General features: G+C 41.3%; 1 protein-coding gene across 5 annotated transcripts in view; it reads right to left on the bottom strand.

Moving 5' to 3' along the window:
- The window catches only part of KLHL3 (kelch like family member 3), a 94259-nt gene that overhangs the window by 34491 nt on the left and 36145 nt on the right, over positions 1 to 23623 (bottom strand). For 4 of the 5 annotated variants that reach the window (XM_089529575.1, XM_089529557.1, XM_089529566.1 and 1 more), the window contains exons 4-6: positions 22282 to 22403; positions 13037 to 13199; positions 4536 to 4645 (exon numbers count right to left, since the gene is read on the bottom strand). In XM_089529575.1, coding sequence (XP_089385701.1) covers positions 4536 to 4645; positions 13037 to 13199; positions 22282 to 22403 — 395 coding nt within the window. The remainder of the gene's footprint in view (positions 1 to 4535; positions 4646 to 13036; positions 13200 to 22281; positions 22404 to 23623) is intronic. The other variant, XM_089529593.1, reaches the window with a different exon arrangement.

Genomic DNA, 23623 nt, shown 5'->3' with positions numbered 1-23623 from the left:
AAAGGAGGGCAACTAAAATGGTGAAGGGTCTGTAAACCATGCCCTATGAGGAATGCCTTAGGGAGCTGGGGATGTTTAGCCTGGAGAAGAGAAGGTTATGAGGTGATATGACAGTCCTATTTGAAGGGATGTCATATTGAGGAGGGAGCAAGCTTGTTTTCTGCTGCTTCAGAGAACAGGACCCGGAACAATGGATGCAAACTGCAGGAAAAGAGATTCCACCTCAACATTAGGAGGAACATCATGACAGTAAGGGCTGTTCAACAGCAGAACACACTTCCTCGGAAAGGGGTGGAGTCTCCCTTCTTGGAGGTCTTTAAACAGAGGCTGGATGGCCATCTGTTGGGGATGCTTTGATTGAGAGTTCCTGCATGGCAGTAGGTTGGACTGGATGGCCCTTGTGGTCTTAGCCTTGTATCTTCAAGTAGGCTGCAAAAATGAGTACCCAGCTTGTTGGGAGGCCTTAAGTGCACTGATAAGCAGTATAAAAATGTACTTGCTATTGCTATTGCTTTTGCTATGAGAGACCTCCAAGTCACATCTATCAACAACATCACTGCTCAGGTCTTGCAGACAGGGAGTGCAGTCTTCCTCTTTTCCTGCTGCCTTTTTCTTTACCAAGCATGGTTGTTTTTTCTAGTGAGTCATGTCTTCTCATGATATGGCCAAGTACAACAGTCTCAGTGTAGTCATCTTGGCTTCTAGAGACAGTTCAGGCTTGATTTCCACTAGAACCCATTTATATTTATTTTGAGCTGTCTACAGTATCCACATAACTCTTCTCCAGCACCGCATATCAAATGAGTTGATTCTCTTCCCATCAGCTTTCTTCACTGTCCACCTTTCACAACCATTCTTAAAACTGGAAATACGATAGCATGGACAATTCTAACTTTATTACTCAGTGATATATCTTTACATGTCAGGATCTTGTCTAGTTCCTTCATAGCTGCTCTCCCAAGACATAGTCTTCTTCTGATTTCATGACTGCGGTCTCCTTGCCCTGAGTGCAACTTCACTTTCTAAAACCGTAGGTTTATCTTCAATGGTTCTTTCTTGAATGAATCTGTCATCCTTTACCTCTTTTATATAGTTATTCAGTGTATTGTTTCCACTGACTTTTTATTTCTACTTTGTCATGTTATGTGTTCACCTGCTGGGTGTAGAACATCCCCACTCTTGGTTTAAATTTCCTTTTGATTTCTCGGATCTTATGGAAGAGGTCTCTTGTTCTTCCTTTTTTGCCGTGGCAAGTACATTTCTGCCATCTCATATTTCTCTGTATTGATTATTATAGTAGTTCACTGTACTGATTATTATAGTAGATATAGATAGTCTTTTTGCATTTAAGTGGAATAATAGTACTATAACTGTATAGTGTGAACAGGCCCTTGGAGAAATCTGGTTGAAATCAAAGCCTATACCTTGCATTTGTTCAGAGGCACTTGTCTCTTCTATGTCATAAGTTCCAGACCCAAGTCCTAATAAACAATAGGATTGTTCTGATGACAAGAAGAACTAGCACAAATTATGCACCATACCTTCCACAAATCACCCTGCCCCAGAAAATCCCTATCCCTATTCGTTATTAAAGCAGGTGAAAGCTAACATGGAAAGCTATTTTCTCTGAAAACAGGTAACAATTTATATTCTCTATCCCAAGAATAATAAATAAGGACCCCAAAGAAAAATTGTATTTAAGACAACACCATGCACACTATGGGTTGGATTGAGACTTGGTCATTCTTAAAGAAGAAATGTTGAAATGAATCAAAATCAGTTAAACCTCTTAATTTCAATGGGTTTCCTCCAAGAGATCCAATTTATGATCACCCTACGACCAAACTATCCAGTAAAAAACACAGTGGGCACTGAAAGGGCAATGTTAAACTGCCAAGCCATGTTAAGCATATGAAAGGATGGAACTACAGAAATCCAAAATGAAAACAATTCAAGCTATTCACTACAGGACACAGACTATTATAATGCCACAACTCTTTCCACATGTTAAGGATGGATTGATGAGTTCAATTCTAACATTAAAAACAGAAACTGGGGGTTGGTTGGGTTAGAGTTATACTCAGAAAACAGCTGGATGGGTTGAGCTGAAATTTGCAATAGAATGAGGCTGGCCTATACTGGTTCTGAGAATTTTAATTTTAGAATGAATAAAAATGGGCTGTTTATAAGGAATTTAACATTTGACAAGTAATCTCTAGCAATTTCTCAGGGATTTTCTGGGTTGTTTCACCCAGAAACCTTTATTAGGTTATTTATCCACATGTACAACATCTTTCGGACAGCAATCTGTCAAGCTAGGTCAAGGAAAAAGTTTAGAATGTATTATATAGAGCAGGGGTAGGCAAGCTTTTTGAGCCAGGGGCCGGGTTGCTGTCCCTCAGACAACTGGGGGGCCGAAGCCAAAAATTAAATAATTAAATAATTTTTTAAAAAATAATAATAATAATAATAATAATAATAATTAAATAAATAAACAAACCGGGACAAATGTAGGACAAAATTTTCAAATGGAGGACACTTTTTTGAAAAAAAATGGAGGGCACACAAAAAAAATTGCTGATTTTTTAAAAAAAATGTTAATATAAATGCATGTTTTGGAGGCTTCTATAGACAATTGCCCCCCTTGCCCGCCACTTACTCCCCTTGCCTGCCGCTTGACCCCCCCTTGCCCGCCTCCTCCTGATAGGCCAAAGGCCCCATGCCCTCACACGAGAGGCCAAAGGCTCCGGCAGCAATCAGCAGCAGGACTGGGCGGGGGCTGGTCCCAAGGCCTTGCCGGGCCGCATCCGGCCCGCGGGCCATAGGTTGCCTACCCCTGATATAGAGTGCCTGCTGCATGTATTAAAAATGTAGTTCTGGGACACAGTTTATCCCATGGATTACATTCATGTTATTTACTGAACTTCAAATGTGAAAAGCCAAGAGGAAGAAGGTATCGTGAGAGTATGATTATTTATTATAGACACAGGAGAGAATGTATGGGAGATGATCAATTTATTCCACCTCAGAGAGAGAGGATTTCAGAAAAAATGGGAAATGTCCCCACCCAGGGAAGGTAACTATATCGAAAATAAAGCACAAATACTGCACTTCAGTGGTTTAGCTCATTAAAGCACAAGGTTGCTATACAAGTTGATGAGCATTATGTACATGTCTGCTATACACGTTTTGATCTTATTAGTACTTCCTGCTCTGCAGAAAGATACACAACTACACAATTTTTCAGAGAGAACCTATGTTAATAAACCTTGATTCATCTTTTTCTCAAGTTCTACACCAAAATAATTCACTAATGTATTTAAATAATTTTCCACTTTTCAAAAATACTAGATGGAGCACTGAAAGAAGATCACAGTCAAGATAGTAGCAGCAAATCAATAAAAAATAAATTATATCAAGCAGAATAAAAGCATATCAGTGTAGCATCTAGACACCAGCATAACATGACAAAGCCAGTCATTAAGAACCTTTCAGAAAAGGAAAGTTCTCAAAAACCCACCTAAACATGAGAAGAGGAAGCTCAGATTATCTCCCAGGATTCCCCATAGCAATATAGTGACCATTAAAAGGGATATGATCCCTGGTGTACACCAAACAAACTTAGAAAAATGATGGATTAGAAAACAGTATGAGTGAACCTGCTCCTCGGGACTTGGAAGGGTCCATACAGGTGCAACTATTTCCATTATGCAAATGGCATCCTATTCCCAGGCCTTCAAGTGTATCATCTGTTTTAACACTGCAACCCTACAAAGTGCACATAGGATTTCAAAGTACGATAGCATCAAAAATCCACAAAACAGTGATACCTTTATGGGGCCAACAAAAATGGTCAAAATACATGCCACAAGCTGCAACATGTATTTTGTGTATTTTGGTGGACCCCATTAAGGTATCACTGTTTTGTGACTTTGGGGCATTATTGTACTTTGCTATATAGCCAACACGGCTAATCTTGGATATGTTTTGTAAGATTTCAAATTAAGTGTCCCTGTCCTCCAGCTTTCAGAGTTTTCTCTTCAATTCTCTTAAACAGGGATGAGGAATCTTTTATTTTTTCATGGTCTGTAGACCCAGGTGAAAAAATCAAGCTAGGGATTGAGTCAGCTTGTGTCTTTTAAAAATATAAATATAACTATAATTGCTAACAATCATAAATTAGACAATCTGTAAACTGAGCTTTAAAAATACATTGTGTTTGTGTGTGTGACTAAAAAACAGGAGCTGGGCATGGGCAGTCCTCCAAAAGTTGTTGGATTGCAGCTCCTATCAGCCTTAGCCAGCACAGTCAATGATGAGGAGTGATAGGAACTGCAGACCAACAATCTCTAGAAGCACAGGTTGTCCACTCCTGCTTTAAAGTTGACCCTTGCCTCCCTCTCTGTGTCTTCTAGACTTGGACTTAATACCACACAGAGGTCTGCACAGATTCTTATTTTTATTTCTCAAAACAACATTTAAAAGCAAAACATTTTGTTCTGCTTCCACAGTACAAAGCGTTCAACGGACTCTACCTTTTCCTCTGATGAAACTGTGAGCTTGTCACTTGATATCAAACTGCAAACTTGGTCCAGGCTTAGGCTAAGAAATTCTTCACCAAGCATCACCTCAGGAAAATGCTGCTCTGTTCAAAAGAATCAGAAATTGAGGGGGAAAGGAAGATTATAACGGCATCCATGCTGTAAGTCAGTTATACTCAGCTTGCAAGGACAGGATCACCAGCAGGCCTCAGCTCTCTTCCAAGTGGACTTCATTGCTGCAGCTCACGCAACATCTCCAGCAGAAAGGAGGAACAAAAGAAACTGATATTGTTGGTAGAACAAGTTATCAGCATAAAGTAAAAAAAAGACAAAATGACAGGAGATGAGTACAAGTACTGTGAAAGGAATATGCGGGGAGGAAGAAAACAATATATAAAAACTGCCTCTCACAGCTCAGATCCACAACTGTGGTAGGGCTGAGGGCCAGTTTTTACCCACAGGGCAGCCTGCAACACCTGATCTTTAACCCCAGTGTAGCCAGAGGTTACTCTCATTTGCAACTTCAGGGTTTCTCGGGTAACTTTGACCTGGGGGACAAGGCTGAGATGGGTTCAGAAGTATACCAATAATCTACCACTTCAGGAGAGCTTCATGAGTAGCAGTAGTGGGTTTTAATATAAAATCTTTATTAGTCAGCCAGTAATTCTCAAGTCCACCTACATCTGTCTGTATTTTGTAATTAGGTGTACCTCTACATTATCACTGTGTGCCTGGTAAATGACTTCAGTCATTTATCACTATCTGAAGAGATGACAGAAAGTTTAAGAACTTTCGGTTTAAATGAAAGCTAGGGAACTAGCAAAAATAACCTAACTATGGTATCACTGTACAAAGAAGTAGTTGAAGTGCAGGCTGGGATGCCTACATTGCATTACCACAAATGACAAGAGAGGGAGCTCCTCAAGTACAACATAGGGAGCCATCAGGCAGACCAGCAACATCTTGAACTGCCTGAAGGAAGAGGCCCCTCCCTCCTCAACTGTCATCTTGGCCTCAGAGGGAGCCATCAGGCAGACCAGCAACATCTTGGACTGCCTGAAGGAAGAGGCCCCTCCCTCCTCAACTGTCATCTCGGCCTCAGAGGGAGCCATCAGGCAGACCCAGCAACATCAGGGACTGCCTGAAGGAAGAGGCCCCTCCCTCCTCAACTGTCATCTCGGCCTCAGAGGGAGCCATCAGGCAGACCCAGCAACATCAGGGACTGCCTGAAGGAAGAGGCCCCTCCCTCCTCAACTGTCATCTCGGCCTCAGAGGGAGCCATCAGGCAGACCAGCAACATCTTGGACTGCCTGAAGGAAGAGGCCCCTCCCTCCTCAACTGTCATCTCGGCCTCAGAGGGAGCCATCAGGCAGACCCAGCAACATCAGGGACTGTCTGAAGGAAGAGGCCCCTCCCTCCTCAACTGTCATCTCGGCCTCAGAGGGAGCCATCAGGCAGACCCAGCAACATCAGGGACTGCCTGAAGGAAGAGGCCCCTCCCTCCTCAACTGTCATCTCGGCCTCAGAGGGAGCCATCAGGCAGACCCAGCAACATCAGGGACTGCCTGAAGGAAGAGGCCCCTCCCTCCTCAACTGTCATCTCGGCCTCAGAGGGAGCCATCAGGCAGACCAGCAACATCTTGAACTGCCTGAAGGAAGAGGCCCCTCCCTCCTCAACTGTCATCTCGGCCACAGAGGGAGCCATCAGGCAGACCAGCAACATCAGGGACTGCCTGAAGGAAGAGGCCCCTCCCTCCTCAACTGTCATCTCGGCCTCAGAGGGAGCCATCAGGCAGACCCAGCAACATCTTGGACTGCCTGAAGGAAGAGGCCCCTCCCTCCTCAACTGTCATCTTGGCCTCAGAGGGAGCCATCAGGCAGACCAGCAACATCAGGGACTGCCTGAAGGAAGAGGCCCCTCCCTCCTCAACTGTCATCTCGGCCTCAGAGGGAGCCATCAGGCAGACCAGCAACATCAGGGACTGCCTGAAGGAAGAGGCCCCTCCCTCCTCAACTGTCATCTCGGCCTCAGAGGGAGCCATCAGGCAGACCAGCAACATCAGGGACTGCCTGAAGGAAGAGGCCCCTCCCTCCTCAACTGTCATCTCGGCCTCAGAGGGAGCCATCAGGCAGACCAGCAACATCTTGAACTGCCTGAAGGAAGAGGCCCCTCCCTCCTCAACTGTCATCTCGGCCTCAGAGGGAGCCATCAGGCAGACCCAGCAACATCTTGCACTGCCTGAAGGAAGAGGCCCCTCCCTCCTCAACTGTCATCTCGGCCTCAGAGGGAGCCATCAGGCAGACCCAGCAACATCTTGAACTGCCTGAAGGAAGAGGCCCCTCCCTCCTCAACTGTCATCTCGGCCTCAGAGGGAGCCATCAGGCAGACCAGCAACATCTTGCACTGCCTGAAGGAAGAGGCCCCTCCCTCCTCAACTGTCATCTCGGCCTCAGAGGGAGCCATCAGGCAGACCAGCAACATCTTGAACTGCCTGAAGGAAGAGGCCCCTCCCTCCTCAACTGTCATCTCGGCCTCAGAGGGAGCCATCAGGCAGACCAGCAACATCAGGGACTGCCTGAAGGAAGAGGCCCCTCCCTCCTCAACTATCATCTCGGCCTCAGAGGGAGCCATCAGGCAGACCAGCAACATCAGGGACTGCCTGAAGGAAGAGGCCCCTCCCTCCTCAACTATCATCTCGGCCTCAGAGGGAGCCATCAGGCAGACCAGCAACATCAGGGACTGCCTGAAGGAAGAGGCCCCTCCCTCCTCAACTGTCATCTCGGCCTCAGAGGGAGCCATCAGGCAGACCAGCAACATCTTGCACTGCCTGAAGGAAGAGGCCCCTCCCTCCTCAACTGTCATCTCGGCCTCAGAGGGAGCCATCAGGCAGACCCAGCAACATCTTGTTCTGCCTGAAGGAAGAGGCCCCTCCCTCCTCAACTGTCATCTCGGCCTCAGAGGGAGCCATCAGGCAGACCCAGCAACATCAGGGACTGTCTGAAGGACGAGACTTCTCCCTGCTTTAATTGTCACATTGTATTTGTATTGTATTCAATTTTCACTGTACACCGCTATGATCATTGCAGAATAGCGGTCTATAAATAAAACGTATTATATTATTATTATTATTTGGGTTCAGTCTGTTGAACATTCATTTGGCAGTCCATGTAAATCTCTTAAATTTCACAAAGGTGGTATGGAAGACACAACAGCTCAGTGGGAGAGCACATGGCTTTGTGTCCAACAGGCCCTAGTATCAATCCTGGACACTTCTCAGCAAGGCAGGATGGGGGCGGGGGGGAATCCTCTTTGGAACCCCACAGAATCGCTACCATTCAGAACAGATCAACCTTTCCAATACTGGATGGAGATTATGAGTTTTACAAACCAGCACATCTGAAGGGTAGCAAGTTGGGGAAGGCTAATTCAGACAATACCAAGTTAGATGAATCAAACTCTGACACAGTAAAAAGGTGTTTTCTGTGGACAGAACCAATTAGTGTAGCCTCTATAATACCTTCAAAATTCACATAGTTATTGATGCGGAACAGACAGCCCTTTTGTGGCGTGGTGGCGGCGTAGCTAGGGTTAGGGACCACGTGGCAACCACATGGTCCCTAACCCTAGCACGTACTGGCGGTGCCATAATGGCGGCACCCCATATACATGGGCACCGCCATTATGACGTAATGGACACATAGCATCCGCACGTCGCACCACGCTAGTTATATCATGAGTGCGCCATTGGCTCACTCAGATGTACCTGGGGTCACGGAAAAGAACTCTTTTCAGGCAGTCTGTCCCAGGCCTATATTAACTTTTTTCATATCCATCTCTTCCTCAAAACTGGAATTTAAGGCAGACATAAGGATGCTTTATTTTTGTCTTTCAGAATACCATATATACTCGACTGTTAAGTCGACTTCATGTGTAAACTGAGGATAGGTTTTGGGGTGAAAATTATGGATTTTGATATGATTCATGGATTAAGTTGAGGGTAAAATTTAGGGGCATGTAACAATGGATCTAAAAGATGAAGCAAACGAAAACAATGCCAAAGAACTTACAAAAACCCAACAGGCATAACTGTTTGTGCTCACACTAAAGGCTAGGATGGATGAGAAACTAAAGGTGAGTCAGTGCTTCTAGGACAGATTATGCTCTTGGCTTTCACCAGGGGGTGAGTCCTTTTTTAATAAGAGTTAAAGTACAGTACTTACACTGACCCATGGATAAGTTCACTGAGGGTTTTGAGGGTCAATTTTTTGATTAAAATTTCTAAACTTAGACATTAATATATACATGGATTTTTTTATACACGGATTCAAGCATACATGGTTTGAAAATGTTTTTAAAAAGTATACATTTCAAATATCAAACCTTGATTTTCCATTTTTTATAAAGGACACAATTTTGCTATGTCATTATATTTAATGGGACTTGAGCATACACAGATTTTGTCCACAGGGGATCTTGGACCCAAACCCCAGCGTATAACAAGGGTCCACTGTACTTCCCATGGACTGTGATACTTGCCTTGTGAAAAGAATCATGTCAGTGATGTGCTCATCACTAATACATACAAAAAGATATTATAGTACTGGTCCTCTACACATTTTCAGCCTCATCCATACTATGTTTTTCTGAAGAAAGGATGGTTATATAAAAGGAGGGTTGTTCTTTCAGTTAGCTCTTAGCAAGGTTGTACCTGTGTTTACCAGCAGATGGCACACAGATACAGATTTCAGCTAAACCTTGCACTTTCCAATAGCCTACAGATCACCTAAAGTTAATTTGGGGGGGGGGGGGAGGCAGACATGAAAACACTGTCAATTTTACAGTGATAGGAATGTATATACCTATGTAAGCAAGCTGCTGTCTTTTGCTTTGTGGCACTTTTCCAAAAAGAACTTTCTATTAGGTGAACTCATATGCTCCTTTCAGTTTTAAGATGTAGATTCTCACTCTACATAGTTAATGTACAGCCAAAGAATTTTGATAGCATTTTTAAACGACATTTCATTAAAGTTGCATCATATGTTAAAGTAAAAAGAACTTCATGGTGGCCAATAAAGCCACAGAAACAATCCTTCTAATTATCCAACAGCCAAGTATAAATCAAATCCAAAGCTCATCTAGTTAAATATTAAATGGTTCTAAAAAAAATCAAGGCTTCTAGAACAAGCCACTTGTCCCAGCACAGCTTACCCAAAGTCTGTAACTGCCCCACACTGGGTATCTGAAAAAGTTTTACCTGGATCTGTAGCTAAAATGGTTCATCATCTAGCACTACATTTATAAAATGTTCTGTAGAAACTACAGAAAAGTCCAAGTGACAATAGGAAAACTTCATGGAGAAAGAAAGATTGCTTCTGTATATACCTGCTGTGCATACATGTTGAGACTGTAGTATCAAAGCTGTTAACAGAAAGCCCAGAGATACCTCTAGGGTCTACATTCGTTGGTTAAACAGAGCTAACCCAGACAAAACCATATTCTGACCATTTTTACATATGATTCTCCCTGGACCGTGTACTAGTTCAGACTACAGGTGACAGCAAAAAAGATTTTTTTCAAGAATACTTTGCTCTTTAAAAACTGCCATGTCAGGGACAAGGCCTCTGATAAACTGGGCTTTCCATGAACACAGTTGACAACTCTACAATAAAAGAGTACAGCTCCCAATGAAAGACCGTAATTTATCAAGCTTGTGTCAACGTTATTGTGCTTTCCTGCTCTCTAGCATTAAAACCTGGGAAGGTGCATCTTGAAGCATCAGCAATCAACCAGGTCAATTTATAGATGGTCTGACAATATTAGGATCTATACATCTAATTCATTCACAAATCTTTTATCTTCCAAACTGCATCCACAAAAGCATGGAAACTGTCATGAAAACACCTGTCCTTGAACAGAGGGCTAGAGAATTACTGGCCCTCCAGGTATTGCTGAACTGCAATTCTCACGATCCTGCATAGTTGGCTGACAGGGCTGATGTGGAGCTAAAGTCCTAAAATATCTGGATTCCTACACATTCTCCAGCCTCATTTGATCCAAACTTTTTTCTTTTCTTTTTTTGACCCATTCTGAATGGAAAACACAATGAAAGAACAATGAAGTGGTGACAAATGTGATCCTGAGAAGGAATAGCATGGGAGATAATGTCAAAAACATTTAGGCAGTTGCAGGAAAAATACAATTGTGGGAAGGATTTCCAAAACAACTCAACTGTCTCCCATTAGATGCTGTACTGTCTGTTGAATTACATTCATTATTGACATAAAAGCCAAGACAAGAGAAACCTAGATGATCTTAGACAAGCATTGAATATACTTCTAAGCACAGTGCCACAATCAAAACAAGAATCTGAAATATGGAGAAAGCAAAATGGGAGATCATTAGCTGCACAAATCCTAGAAATGTTTATGCAGAACTCCCTTGTTGTTGTATTTTAAGATTCCAGTGTAAGCCAGTACCTTTTTTTAAAAAAAGTTGAGGTTAATATTGGTACCCACAAATCCTACCAATGTGGGATTTCTATTTGCACTGAAGATGTACCATCCAATCTGCAATGATTTTGTCCTCAAAATTTAAAATTCTGGCTTGAAGGAGGAAGGTAGAATAATTTGATTCTGTCCAAGTTTGTATGTTTATTTTTCTGCCTTCTCAATTTAGGCCATATTTCTGAAGCCTAAGCTCTTCCATAATAGAAGACTATGGAGAGGAGACGCCAGAAGACACCTCAGCATTGAGTGTGGAGGACCCCGAGGCTTTAAAACCTGCCTCCCCTGCTTGCCAAATAACCCGCACTGGAGAGGAGATGTCGGAGGACACCTGGGTGTTGGATGTGGAGGACTCTGAGGCTTTAAAACCTACCTCCCCTCCTTGCCAAATACTCCCCACTGGAATGGAGATGCCGGAGGACACCTGGGCATTGGGTGTGGAGAACTTTGAGGCTTTAAAACCTGCCTCCCTTCCTTGTCAAATACCCCCCAACTGGAGAAGAGATGCCGGAGGACACCTGGGCGTTGGGTGTGGAGGTCTCTGAAGCTTTTAAACCTGCCTCCCCTCCTTGTCAAATACCCCCCCCCCCAAACTGGAGAGGAGATGCCAGAGGACACATGGGCAGCGTTTTTCTGGAGGGTTACAGACTGTGGATTTGTCTCCCTCCTTGGTAACATCAGGACTAGCTGTGTGGTGGAAGAGTGCAGGAGCAAGCCACAGAGCGGCAGTTGGTACTGATGGCAGTGTGGAAGATACAGAGACCACCTCCTCGCCCACCCCCTCATGAATATTGGGAAAACCGAACCAGCAAGTGCCAGCCATGAGAGGGAGAGTTAGAAGGAAAGTGGTCTGTTCTAGTCCTAGTATGCTATTTGTAATTGATTGTTATTTTTGCTGCTGTTGGAAAGCCGTGGGTTGTTTTTATTGTTATGTTGTGTTATGCATTGACTATCATGCTACGTTATGTATTTGTAATTTTTTGTATAAATATTCGAACTGTTATTGTGCTTCACTATTCTGTAATAGTGAGGGTTATGATTGGGAGGAGGTAGGGGGTAAGGAATTATTTCGAAATGTGATTTTATTGTAATTTGCATTTTATTGTCGTTTTCTGTTTTGTAATCCACATTGACTCCTTCGGGAAAAGGCGGAATATAAATAAATAAATAAATTATTATTATTATTATTATTATTATTATTATTATTAGATCTCAAGCTGGTTTAGTGAGCAGGTAAATTTTTACAGTTTCTATTTTGAACTGCAATCCTTTCCTAACTTCCCTGTTATTCTCTATACCCATTTTGGGGAGTAAATGCTGGTAGGGTCTTATTTTTCTGTTTACTGTATTTTGGTTGGTGTGTGCTTTCAAGTCATTTCTGATTCATGGTATCCCTAAGGCAAACCTATCACCCAGTTTTCTTGGCAAAATTTGTTCAGAGGAGGTTTGACATTGCCTTCCCCTGAGGCTGAAAATATGTGACTTGTCCAAGGTCACCAAATGGGTTTCCATGGCCAAGCAGGGATTTGAACCCTGATTTCCTGGGTCCTAGCTCATTTAGTGACATCATGCTGGTTGAACAATTTAGGTATGTAACTGTCCTTTTATATCACTACTATTTTGAAAATCAGTAAAACTTTCAGATAGCAGAAAGGAAATAACTATTGGTAAAATAGAAATGGAAACTGCTGGCAGAAATGAACTGTTGATCACTGAAGTTCTCCATGTCTTTTTCTTCAGATATACCACTAAAAACAAGATATAATGGGCACTGAGTTGCATCTCACTACAATTAGAGCACTCGGCCAAATTTTCAAATATCAGAAGATTCTTAATGTTTCTGTTCTTTCACACAATGCAGTCATCAGCAATATTAAGCAACAAATCACCCCCTCCCTTTTTTTTCTAATGTTAAAGTATAAAATTGACCTCTAGGTATCCAGATTTTTATATTTTGAAACAAGAGACATTTGGGAAGCTGCTGTGATCACCTGCATAGGCATTGGCTTGTTGCAATAGTTCTGAGCAAGTATGTACATCTGCAAAGGCGCGGATTCCAAGGCAATTTGTAGGATGTAGCTGAGACTGAAGAAAGTCACAGCAGTTTTGTCGAACATCCATTAATTGTAATAAACTGGCTGCTGGCAACAAAACCTGGAATATAGGGAAGAGAAAGGAAAAATTAGCAATCCAAGTCCTAGACTGACTTCTCTGATAAATAATCCAGTAAAATTTGCTCCAGCAAACTTAGAAGAGATACCATTAAAGCACAAATCCATTCCAGAGGTAAGCCATTTCAGTGAAGAGAAAGAACACATTAGCAAAATATTTTTTTAAGGAAAAGAAAGCATGCAGTAATTCTTTTTACACTTCCCACTCAACAAGGATACAGAAACACCAGGGAAGAGAATAATATGTACTGCAGAGATAATACACCCAAACCACTCAGTTTTTCAAAGATTATGAGTTGGAGAGGTAGCATTAAAAGAGGGAACAAGAAGAAAAAAATTAGCTTTTTTCCCATGCGTTTTTAATTTACTGTCCTCCCCAGTTGTTCATAACCTCACTGTTCACAATGTTGCGATTTACTAACCACATTCAGCCCACTGTTCTCATTTATAGTTATATCACACTATTCACACTCACCGCATCCTTACAGCATCACACTGGCCACCATTACACTCATCTTTTACAAGCCGTTCCCTCCCTTGATGTTTAGAAAACTAAACCACTATACTCATTTATTTGCTAAACAGGCATTATGCATCACAAAAATGACACATAATCATGGTAATGAGCAACAATTAAATATAACTGGAATTTCTTGCCTGTCATGAATATACTGGATGTGGTTCACCAAAGTCAAACAGTCCAACTTCATTTGTACATTGATGGAGTAGCCATACTGTACTGACAGACCAACTTCACCCTAAATTATTTTCCATTACAGATAGCAAACTGTTTTCATATCCAAATGCTAATATTGCACAAAGAATCATATCTGTATGCAACATGCTGGTATTGTCAAGAATGTTGAATACACTTACTGAAGGCGGACTGAGAAGATGGTGTGGGTACACATATATTTTATTTCTATTCAAAAAGACTCCGCTCTAGTTCATTAGACGAAAAGGGAATTTAAAAGCTAGAATTTTCAACACATATTAATATTTTATTTTTTCTCCCTATATATCACCAAGGAATGATCCAGAGAAATATGGCAAAAAATGTTGAAGACTTAACTTGCCATAACACTCTGTTGGCAAGAAGAGAAATGTATTCATGAACTCCCTTAATTCAGTTTATCCAAAAAGAACAATAAGTAAAGCTGCAACATGCCCTAGGGCAAATTCACTGTACTGTTCCAGCAAGAAAAAGCCAACCCAGCTGGATCTTACGGGAATATTACAAATCAGTAACATTTTAGAGAACACTATCCCCAAAAGGCAACAATAAAACACAAAAATTAATTAAGCTATTGGTTGATTCCTAGAACAGATTAACTGAAACCAGTGAAGGAAAACTAATAACTATTTCTTTTTTTAACACATATCTAGGAACTGTTTCAGGATCTTAATATTCCAATATTGTACAATGGTAAAGCTTGAGCTTTAAGTGCAACTTACACAACTGTCCACATCTCTGTTATATAGCAGTGGCTAATGTCCTACCCATTACCTTTCCATGGTGGTGGGTCTGCATGCTACTGTAAGACAAGAGACTACACTGATGACAATGTGTCAAACAGCTGCTGGGCAGCAGCAATAGAAGGGGGAGAAGATCTCTCAAAGACAATGGCAGTGGCACCATAACTAACATTTATTAGTACTGCACAGAAAGAAGCACAGTAAAACCCCTGTCTTTTTACTATAAAAAAACCCCATGACAATACAAAATGAAACAAAGAGACAGTGCCAGAAGATGAAATTCCCAGGTCAGATTGCACTCAACAAGCTACTAGGGTAGAGCACAGGACAACTACAAGTAGCTCTGTGGCTAACGATACAACTGGACTGAAGCTGAAAGCATGTGCATCTGTTGACATCCCCAGAAGTCAAAGTCTGAAGATGCACAACTCAAAGAACGTGGATGTGCAAAGCACGAATCACAAAAAGTTAGACAGGGTGAAACAAGAAATGGAATGTATAAACATTGCAATACACAGGATGAGTGAGCTAAAGTGGACAGGAATAAGACATTTTGAATCAGATAACTGCAATATTTTACTCAGGAAACGAAAAGATGAAAAGAAATGGGATGGCATTATTAGCAAGGAGAGATGTAGCAAAAATAGACAAAGGATAATATAAAGTCTAACAAAATTCCATCAACATGGCTTGAGAAAAAACCTATCAATACAACCATTATCCAATTTTATGCCCCAGCAACACTGGAAGAAGTAGTACAAACTGAAAGATTCTATGTTAGAGTCCAGGAAGAACTTGATCACACACCTAACCAGAACTTCTTGTTAATCACTGGCAACTGGAATGCAAAAGTAGGAAACAGAACAGAATCAAAGCTTACAGGAAAATTTGGTTTAGGATCAAGATATGAAGCAGGAGAGCAACAGGCTGAATTTTGCAAGGTAAACAGTTTGTTCATCATAAACCCATTCTTCAAGCAACTAAATAGGCATGGACACCACCTGGGGGCCAATACAGAAATCAAATAAACCACATATTTGGAAGCAGAAAATGGAGGAGATCTGTGCTCTCTGGAAAAACAAGACCAGAAGCAAATTGTATCACGGACCACAAACTGCTCATATAAAAAATGACAGTAAAGCTAAAGAAGACTAAACCAACTGTCCTTCCAAAATATAGCGTAAAGAACATCTCCACAGAATCCAAATGTAATGTTAAAAATTGATTTGCACTGTTAAGTCAAATTGACCCAGAGCCAGAAGAACTCTGGACTAAAGCCATGCACACTGTCAGGAAGTAATTAAAAAAGACACTATATTTAGCCAAAACGAAAGATAAGCCACAATGGATGACAGATCAAATGCTTTAAGCAGTTATGGACAGACAAGAAGTAAAAGCAAAAGGGTATAGAAATAGTGTCAGAACCCTGAATGCAGCTGTTCAACGACTTGTGCGCAGAAGCAGGAGAAATACCATAATAATCAATGCAGAGAAACAGAGGATAACAACAAAAAAGGAAGAACAAGAGACCTCTTCCACAAGATCTGAAAAATCAAAGGGATATTTAAACCAAGAGTGGAGATGCACTATGATCACCATTACCTGATCAAGAAGAAACAAAAAGAAGATGGAAACAATACACAGAAGAACTATATGGAAAAAATGAAAGGATAATAGATTCATAAAAAGATGAAGTGGAGGCTGAAATGGAAGCTGCATTTAATAATATTCAAGAGAAACAAATCACCACGAACTGATGACATACAGCAGAGCTGCTTCACTCTACAGAGACAGAATCTACTCTAGTTCTAAATAAAATATGTCAACAAAAAAGGAAAACAAAACTATGTCCCACAGATTGGAAAAGCTCAGTATATATCCCAAACCCCAAGAAAGGGGACAGCAGAGATTACAGTAAACACAGGACCATTGCATTCATTTCCCATACAAGCAAAGTGATTTCCAAAACTCTATAATAAAGACTTTTACCCATAGATGGCGTGAAAAATGCCAGATTCAGGAAAGGACCATATTGTAAATCTACAGGTAGCTAATGGAAGCCACCAAAGAATTTCCAAAAAGAATCAGCTTGCGCTTTATAGAACATAGCAAAGCCTTTGATTGTGTAGATCAGTGATTGCAGTAAACACAGTAGCTGGTATGCCCCCCAGGGGTGGTGGAAAGATCCAATAGGACAGTGGGGGGGAAAGGGGGCAGCAGGGAGGCCTTCAGTCAAAGTATTGGTGCCCAAGAAAGACAAGGGGAACCAGCAGCCTTAGGACCATCAGGATAGTTCTTTTCAGGGTCCCTTAAAACTACAAGGCAGCCTCTCTGATCATTTCATGTAGTGGTGTCTCCTGCTCTTTGCCTGCCCACATGAGCTCACTCTCTTAGCTGCATCTTTCACTGGTCATGGTAGTGGCAGCAGCAACTGGGAAACTCTTGTGAAGCTTTGACGCAGAACGTTGCTTCTATGGCTCAGAGTGCCACCATTTGGGGGACAGACTGACTGACTGATTGGAAAGATACTTTCAACTTTAAAAAAAGTATTTCAAAGCAGTGGGGTGGGGTAAGTGGTAGTAAAAATAAACTTTCAAATTTGGGACCCTGCTTAAGCTTTGCAGGGACTTGGGTCGCAGGTTGGAGCTGTTCTGCTGCTCCTGTTTTCTTTCATTAGACAGGCTGAGAAGAAGGAACAGAAGAAGCAATTCTTGTGTGTGTGGGGGGGGGGGACACTTGAAGCTGTGTGGGAAAGATTTGTCTCTGGGGAAGGAGGGGGAGGGGTATCTGGGATTAATTCTCGGAAAAAGTCCTTCAACTTGGAGTGGATCCTGCATTCATAGTTTCTCCCTTTCCCCGCCATGCCACTCTACTCCATGGCATGTGGTCTCCATAAACTCCCTAACACCAGCTGTGCCCTTCTTTGCCAAAGGGAAGCTTCTCCCTTTGCATCTGATTGCCTTGGGAGCAACCAAGAGGCCTCTTGCCCACACTGGTCTTTGCTGGAGCGATGGCATGGGCAACTGGCTTCTTGGTTGCTGTTCAGCCAGACTGCTCAGTTGCTACTCCCAGAAGAACTCGATGCAAAGGGAGCAGTAACCAAGATTGGTTGTTTTGAATTTGCAGTAGAATAGTCGACCAAGTATCAAGAAATATGCAGGGGGGGTGTATAAGAAGGGCAAACTGTACAGTGTATCTTGGCCTTTGTCTGTCAATTTGCATAATTGTCGCTTGCCTCCCTGGATGAAGATTAACCATCCATTATGAAGCCAAGCCCTCCCTCCATTGGTCCAGGCCTTGGAGGTAGAGAGAAACTGCTGGACCTCATCCCCTTCCCCACCACTACTCCCTTCTCCTTTTGTGTGGTGTCTTTTTAGATTGTAAGCCTGAGGGCAGGGAACCATCTAATTAAAAAGACTGTATGTACATCGCTGTGTACATTTACAGCGCTTTATAAATAAAGTTTAATAATAATAATAATAATAATAATAATAATAATTCCCATTAGCTTTCCCAATTGCATGCTTCAGAAGGGCAGATAATATGCTTCCAGGTCTCTGTAGGAACACCATGGACTATTACAGAACTGGGGGGGGGGGGGGGGGAGGATGATTGTGTAAAGGAGGTCTTGGAAACCTCTTTACGGAAACGACTAAAGAGTTCAAGAAGTATCCATGGGATTCCAGCCTATGACTGCTCTGTTCCTCTTGATGCTGTTGGGTGAAATGTCACAGTGGGCCTTAGCATTCTGATGTCACAGGAGAACTCAGCAGACAAAAATGAGGTAACAAAAGTCTTAATACAGGTTGAACATCTCTTATTAGGAATTTCAAAATCCCCAATACTCCAAAATCCAAAACTGTCCACATGAGTGGCTGAGATAGTGACATCTTTACTTTCTGATGGCTCAGTGTATACAAACATTGTTTCATGCACAAAATATGAAACATGTATTAAATTTAAAATCTCTGCACTGGCTACCAATTAGCTTCCAGACACAGTACAAGGTATTGGTCATCACCTTTAAAGCCCTACATAGCTTGGGTCCAGGCTACTTGTAGGAGCGCCTCTCCCTATATAATCCACCCCGAACTCTCAGATCCTCTGGGAAGAACTTATTGTAGCCACAGAAGACCAGATTGGCTGCAGCTTTCCAGAGGACCTTCTTTTCTGCCGCTCCAAAATTGTGGTATGACCTACCAGAAGAGATCTGTCTTATCACCACCTTAGACATCTTTAAAAAGGCTATCAAAATGGATCTCTGCCAAATAAAGATAGCCCCATCTGCCTTCAACCTGCCCACTTCTTCCTGCTTATTTTATGCTATGCTATTGATGTAATTATTTTAACTGCTATTGAATTTTTTATTATCTGTAATGGTGGCAGGGTTAGGGATTATTGCATATTTTATTATGCTTTTGTACTTTTGTGTATTTTATCTTATGTTGTAATCCCACCCCCATCTCTAAAATATATCATTATGTAAATATATGCAAATACAGGTATTCCAAAACAGAAATAAATAAATAAATATACAAAATCTAAAACATATATCTGGTCCTAAGCATTTCAGATAAAGGATACTCAATCTGTATGCATATACAGACAACATTTTGGCTTTTCAAATGACATATACTGGAGGAACTGGCCAAGTGGTCGTGAAGACTTTCACCCAAAAGATTCACAATGCAGGTCTCTCCTTATTAAACGACTCAAGCTCTGATTTTATTTGAAATTCTCCTGCACCTCCTCAATTCAGTTTTATCATCCTTTTTTAAAGGAGAGAAAAATACCACACTACTGCAGGGGAAAGGACTACACTATGTAAAAGACACCTCTGCCAAGAACTTGTTACTTACAAAAGATAATAAAACCTGCTCAAGCCATTTTCAAATGGCTGCAGAAGAAGAAAGACTAAGGAGAACCATTTAAACCAGCAATAATTGCCACCTGACTCAAAACTAGATGCAGACCTCATTTCCCAGTTCACTGAAAGGCCTACATTCCTATTTTGGCCACTTGTGTCATTCTTGGAGTAATTACTTCTGGATAATAAATTAAAGAGATAGCACCAGGATATGTCATAACATCTGATATAACTTCTAACATCTCCATCTTTGAGACTTCAGGGTGATATGAGAAACTGCTTCATGCTGCATTAGGCTGTGGGTCCATGCAGCTGCAGCCTTGTGTTGGCTGCTCAAAATAAATTTCGAACCAAGGTCTTCTCCATCAAATTCCCCCTGACCCTTACAACTGGAGATGCCTGAGGAGGAACCTGGGACTTTTATACACTCTGTCTCTGAACAGCAGTGTATAGACCTGGACTCCTAGCTCTTGCATTACATTACTCAAAGGACACAACTCCCATGAATAACATAAGTTGTTCCAAGTAAAATTTGAGGTAACCAAAGTATTAAAAAAAAAGGGGGGGGGGGGGCTGGATACAAATAGAATGAAAGAGGAGGTAAAGACAGGAGGCAAAACAGACTGAGAGAAAGAGAACATGCTGTAACTATGTAGCTGAAGATTAATTGGTCTTCTGTTGGTTTCATCTCTCCTAATCCTTATCAAACTCTGCCAGGACTGAAATCTTGTTTCAACAATGAAACTAAACTAAATCCATTTCATTTCATTCAAGCTTGACATTTTAGACTGCCAAAGTGAATTCACTGCTTCTAAAAATTGTATTAGATTACTTGTACAGCAAAAAATACATTTATTACTTAGTTTCATGATTACTGAAATATGTATGAATTTTGACACATCGCTATACATTTTAATAAATATGTATGAATGAGGTGAACTTACATTTATCTGTGTCACTAAAAAATGAGGTGTATTCTTAGGCCTTTCAAGCTTGCATGTATTTGTTACCAGACTGAAATCTTCTGAATTTTTGTGTGCATGTACATTCTCCCTATGGCCCCAAACGGACTCTGTACTCTGGGTAGCCATAATCTCTGAGGCAAGTGGTCACGTCCACACTACCCCATAAGCACATCAAACAGAAGAGTTTGGGTGTTGCAAATGAGAAACTTTAACATCTCCGAAGTCAGGAAGATAGGTGATTTAGGCGGAATGTTATGCTGAACAAGACAATATGGCTGATTTACAATTCCATTCTCACCCTGGACACTGCCAGACCAAGCAAAACTTTATAATGTAGATTTGATTTCCTTTGATGTAGGACAAACACCTTTGGCTCCAGGATAGTAATTCTTTGTTAGTGAGCTAGTTGGAAGGCACAGGGACACTGTCACTGTGAATTCAGACTGGTCCTGATACATACATACATCCCCCCCAAACAGCCGTGTCCCACTCCATCACAACTGGACCCAGAGTCAAGCCTCATCTTGTGTAAGTATCGCTATTAGTTCAGCCTCCAACTATTCTAAACCTTGTATGTATGTGTGAGTGAACATGGATTGTTGTGTGGTTTTCCCCTTAATAAAAGAAATGCCTCATTTAGAGAATTCTACCTCTGTGAAATCCCTTTGATCTCTTTTATCTTGGTATACAGGTGGGAAATGATTCCACAAAAGTTTGCTTGTAGCACAACCTAGTATTTGAGCTAATTAAAAATTCCCCTAGAGAGATTCATTGCTACATATTCATACTGTATCATGCAACCCTTCAATTAAGCACACAAGCCATATTTATGCATTAATCTATAATAATACATGAGCAATACAAGCACATGAGATCCACAACCACAGCCCCCTTGTTCCATTCCTGCCACTCTCCATATCTTAAGGGCAAACCTCTCCTACAGGGGGCCTGTATGCTATGCATAGATTCCATGTGACATTCAAAACCCTGGAAAATCAGAATCCTAAATCACACAGTGTGTTTGCGTGCATAAAAAAGGCTTCTTGAAGCAGACATTCACTCTCAAGATGCAGAATGCAAGAAAGCTCATGATGGACAGGGTAGAGAATTAGCATCCTCAGTCCCTCACCCTTCAAGGTGAGGGCAGTCAAATGTTAAATGTATTATTTGTATGCATCCTGATAACCATCTTGCCTAGCTAGTTAAATTATATACTAAATGGCCATCCCCTTTCCCAACCATTCTTAACAATGCTCACTACTCCTGTGCTACAAAAATTAAACTTGAAACCTCTGGACTCTGCATACAAAGCATTTCTTTTGTAGATTGATCTTTGTATGTCCTGTTTCTTGATTCTAAGTAACTAGGGAGGTAGAGCATACACTGGTTTAACAGTGAAGAAAAATATTCAGAACATACTCAGAAGCATTCAAAACATTTATGCCTAAGCAATCTCCTGCTTTGATTCACCAATTGATCTCATGGCTGCCCTTCAGTATTGTACTGGGCCACTGTCCTCTAAATGGAATAAAACACATTATATTACAAGGGAGTAAACTCCAATGAAATGAGCATAAACAGTGGGGGATGCACTGTAACCCACAAAACACAATAACAGAACCATTCAAAGTCATTAAAAGTTTTGCAAAATAATATGTCTTCAAAGGCTCTTTTCAAAGCAGAAGAAGAAGGGTCCTTGATAACATTTGTGAGGAAGAGAGCCACCACCAAAGAAGCCCCCATCCAGTTCTCCTCACCTGAACATTCTCTTCTGTCACCTCTATTTCAGCAGTGTAGATGTAATCAATCAGCTTGCTTAAGGTTACTCCATCAACATCTTTGATTTCAATCTTCTTTGCTTTGCTTTCCGTCATATCTCCTGAAAATCCATTTTAAAAACAATTTTAAACATGTTCACATGTGTCTTTGTATTCCTTCCCTTAGGTTTCACTGAGCGATCTCTCTTTTCTTTTCTTTTTTCTCTTTTAAAAAAAAAATACCACCTTTAAAATACTGTAAACAGAGACTCCATTTCTTCAGATCTTAAAAGTGTGTCACTGTCAGAGTCAAAACAATTTTGAAGGGGAGAAAAACTACTTTAAAGAACCTGTTCTGGGAAGAGAAGGTTCTTTGCTACTGGGTGGGAAAATCCACTTACTATATAGCTCACAGAACTGAACAAGCAGTCTTCTACAGTTCTTTTCCTAACAGCTAGTCCTGTTCTAAATCCATTCATTCTTTCACAAAGAAAGCCAGAAAAGTTCTTTGTTCTCTTTTTCTGTATTCTTCAAAAGAGAATAAGTGAAGAGTGGCCATCACTGTACTTCTACAGGATTACTGTGCATTTGAAGAACACATCAATTCCTTTCCTTTTCAAATGAAATTTTAACATTCAGTGCATGGGTGTTGTGCTTGCATGTTCCACCGGAAAGTCCTTCAGTCTGTATGTTCTCTGAGGTACAATCTCAGAAAAGATGGCTTGTGTAAAGGAAAGTAGTTTGGAAGTTTGGATTAAGGAAGCCAGTCAGTAGGAGAAAGCAAAGGTTTGGACTAAAGGCCCTTGTGTCTCCCTATCCCTATCCCTGCCAACATGGCTACTGAGCATACTGGCTGGAAATTCTGGAACCTGTAATTTCTTCTGAGAGGAAGGTAGGCTGGATGAAGGGTTGGACTCTATCAAAAATCCTCATAATACAATCAGATGTTCACTAGTCAAAGCAGAGGTATGTTATGGTTAGTAACTGCAGCATATGCCAGTCTTTTCTTTTGAATTTGAGGAAAACAGCATCATTTTCTGAGGCAAAATCATGAACTACTGACAAACCCCTGCTGCATGTCCATTAGTGTGAATGATACATCATGCAGGGACATGGGGGAAGACCTTTTCTGCTGTGGCATCCCATTTATAGAAAGCCCTTGGAAGTCCTCGTTGGACTCAACATTGGTTTTAGACACCAAATTAAAACACATACAAAATAAAACAAATACAAAAAAAAACCTTGGGTCTATTTATCCACAGATCAATGTAAATACTGTAATTTTACTCTTATCAAAAAGGAACCATCTCCTTCTCTGAGTAGAATGTTGAAAGATGAGAGC

The sequence above is a fragment of the Sceloporus occidentalis genome, unplaced genomic scaffold (assembly GCF_023333645.1).
Source record: "Sceloporus occidentalis isolate IW3139 unplaced genomic scaffold, rSceOcc1.0.p SCAF_1, whole genome shotgun sequence".
NCBI classification, from domain to species: domain Eukaryota; kingdom Metazoa; phylum Chordata; class Lepidosauria; order Squamata; family Phrynosomatidae; genus Sceloporus; species Sceloporus occidentalis.
Note: the sequence above shows the minus strand (reverse complement) of the source record. Positions and strands in the feature narration are given on the sequence as shown.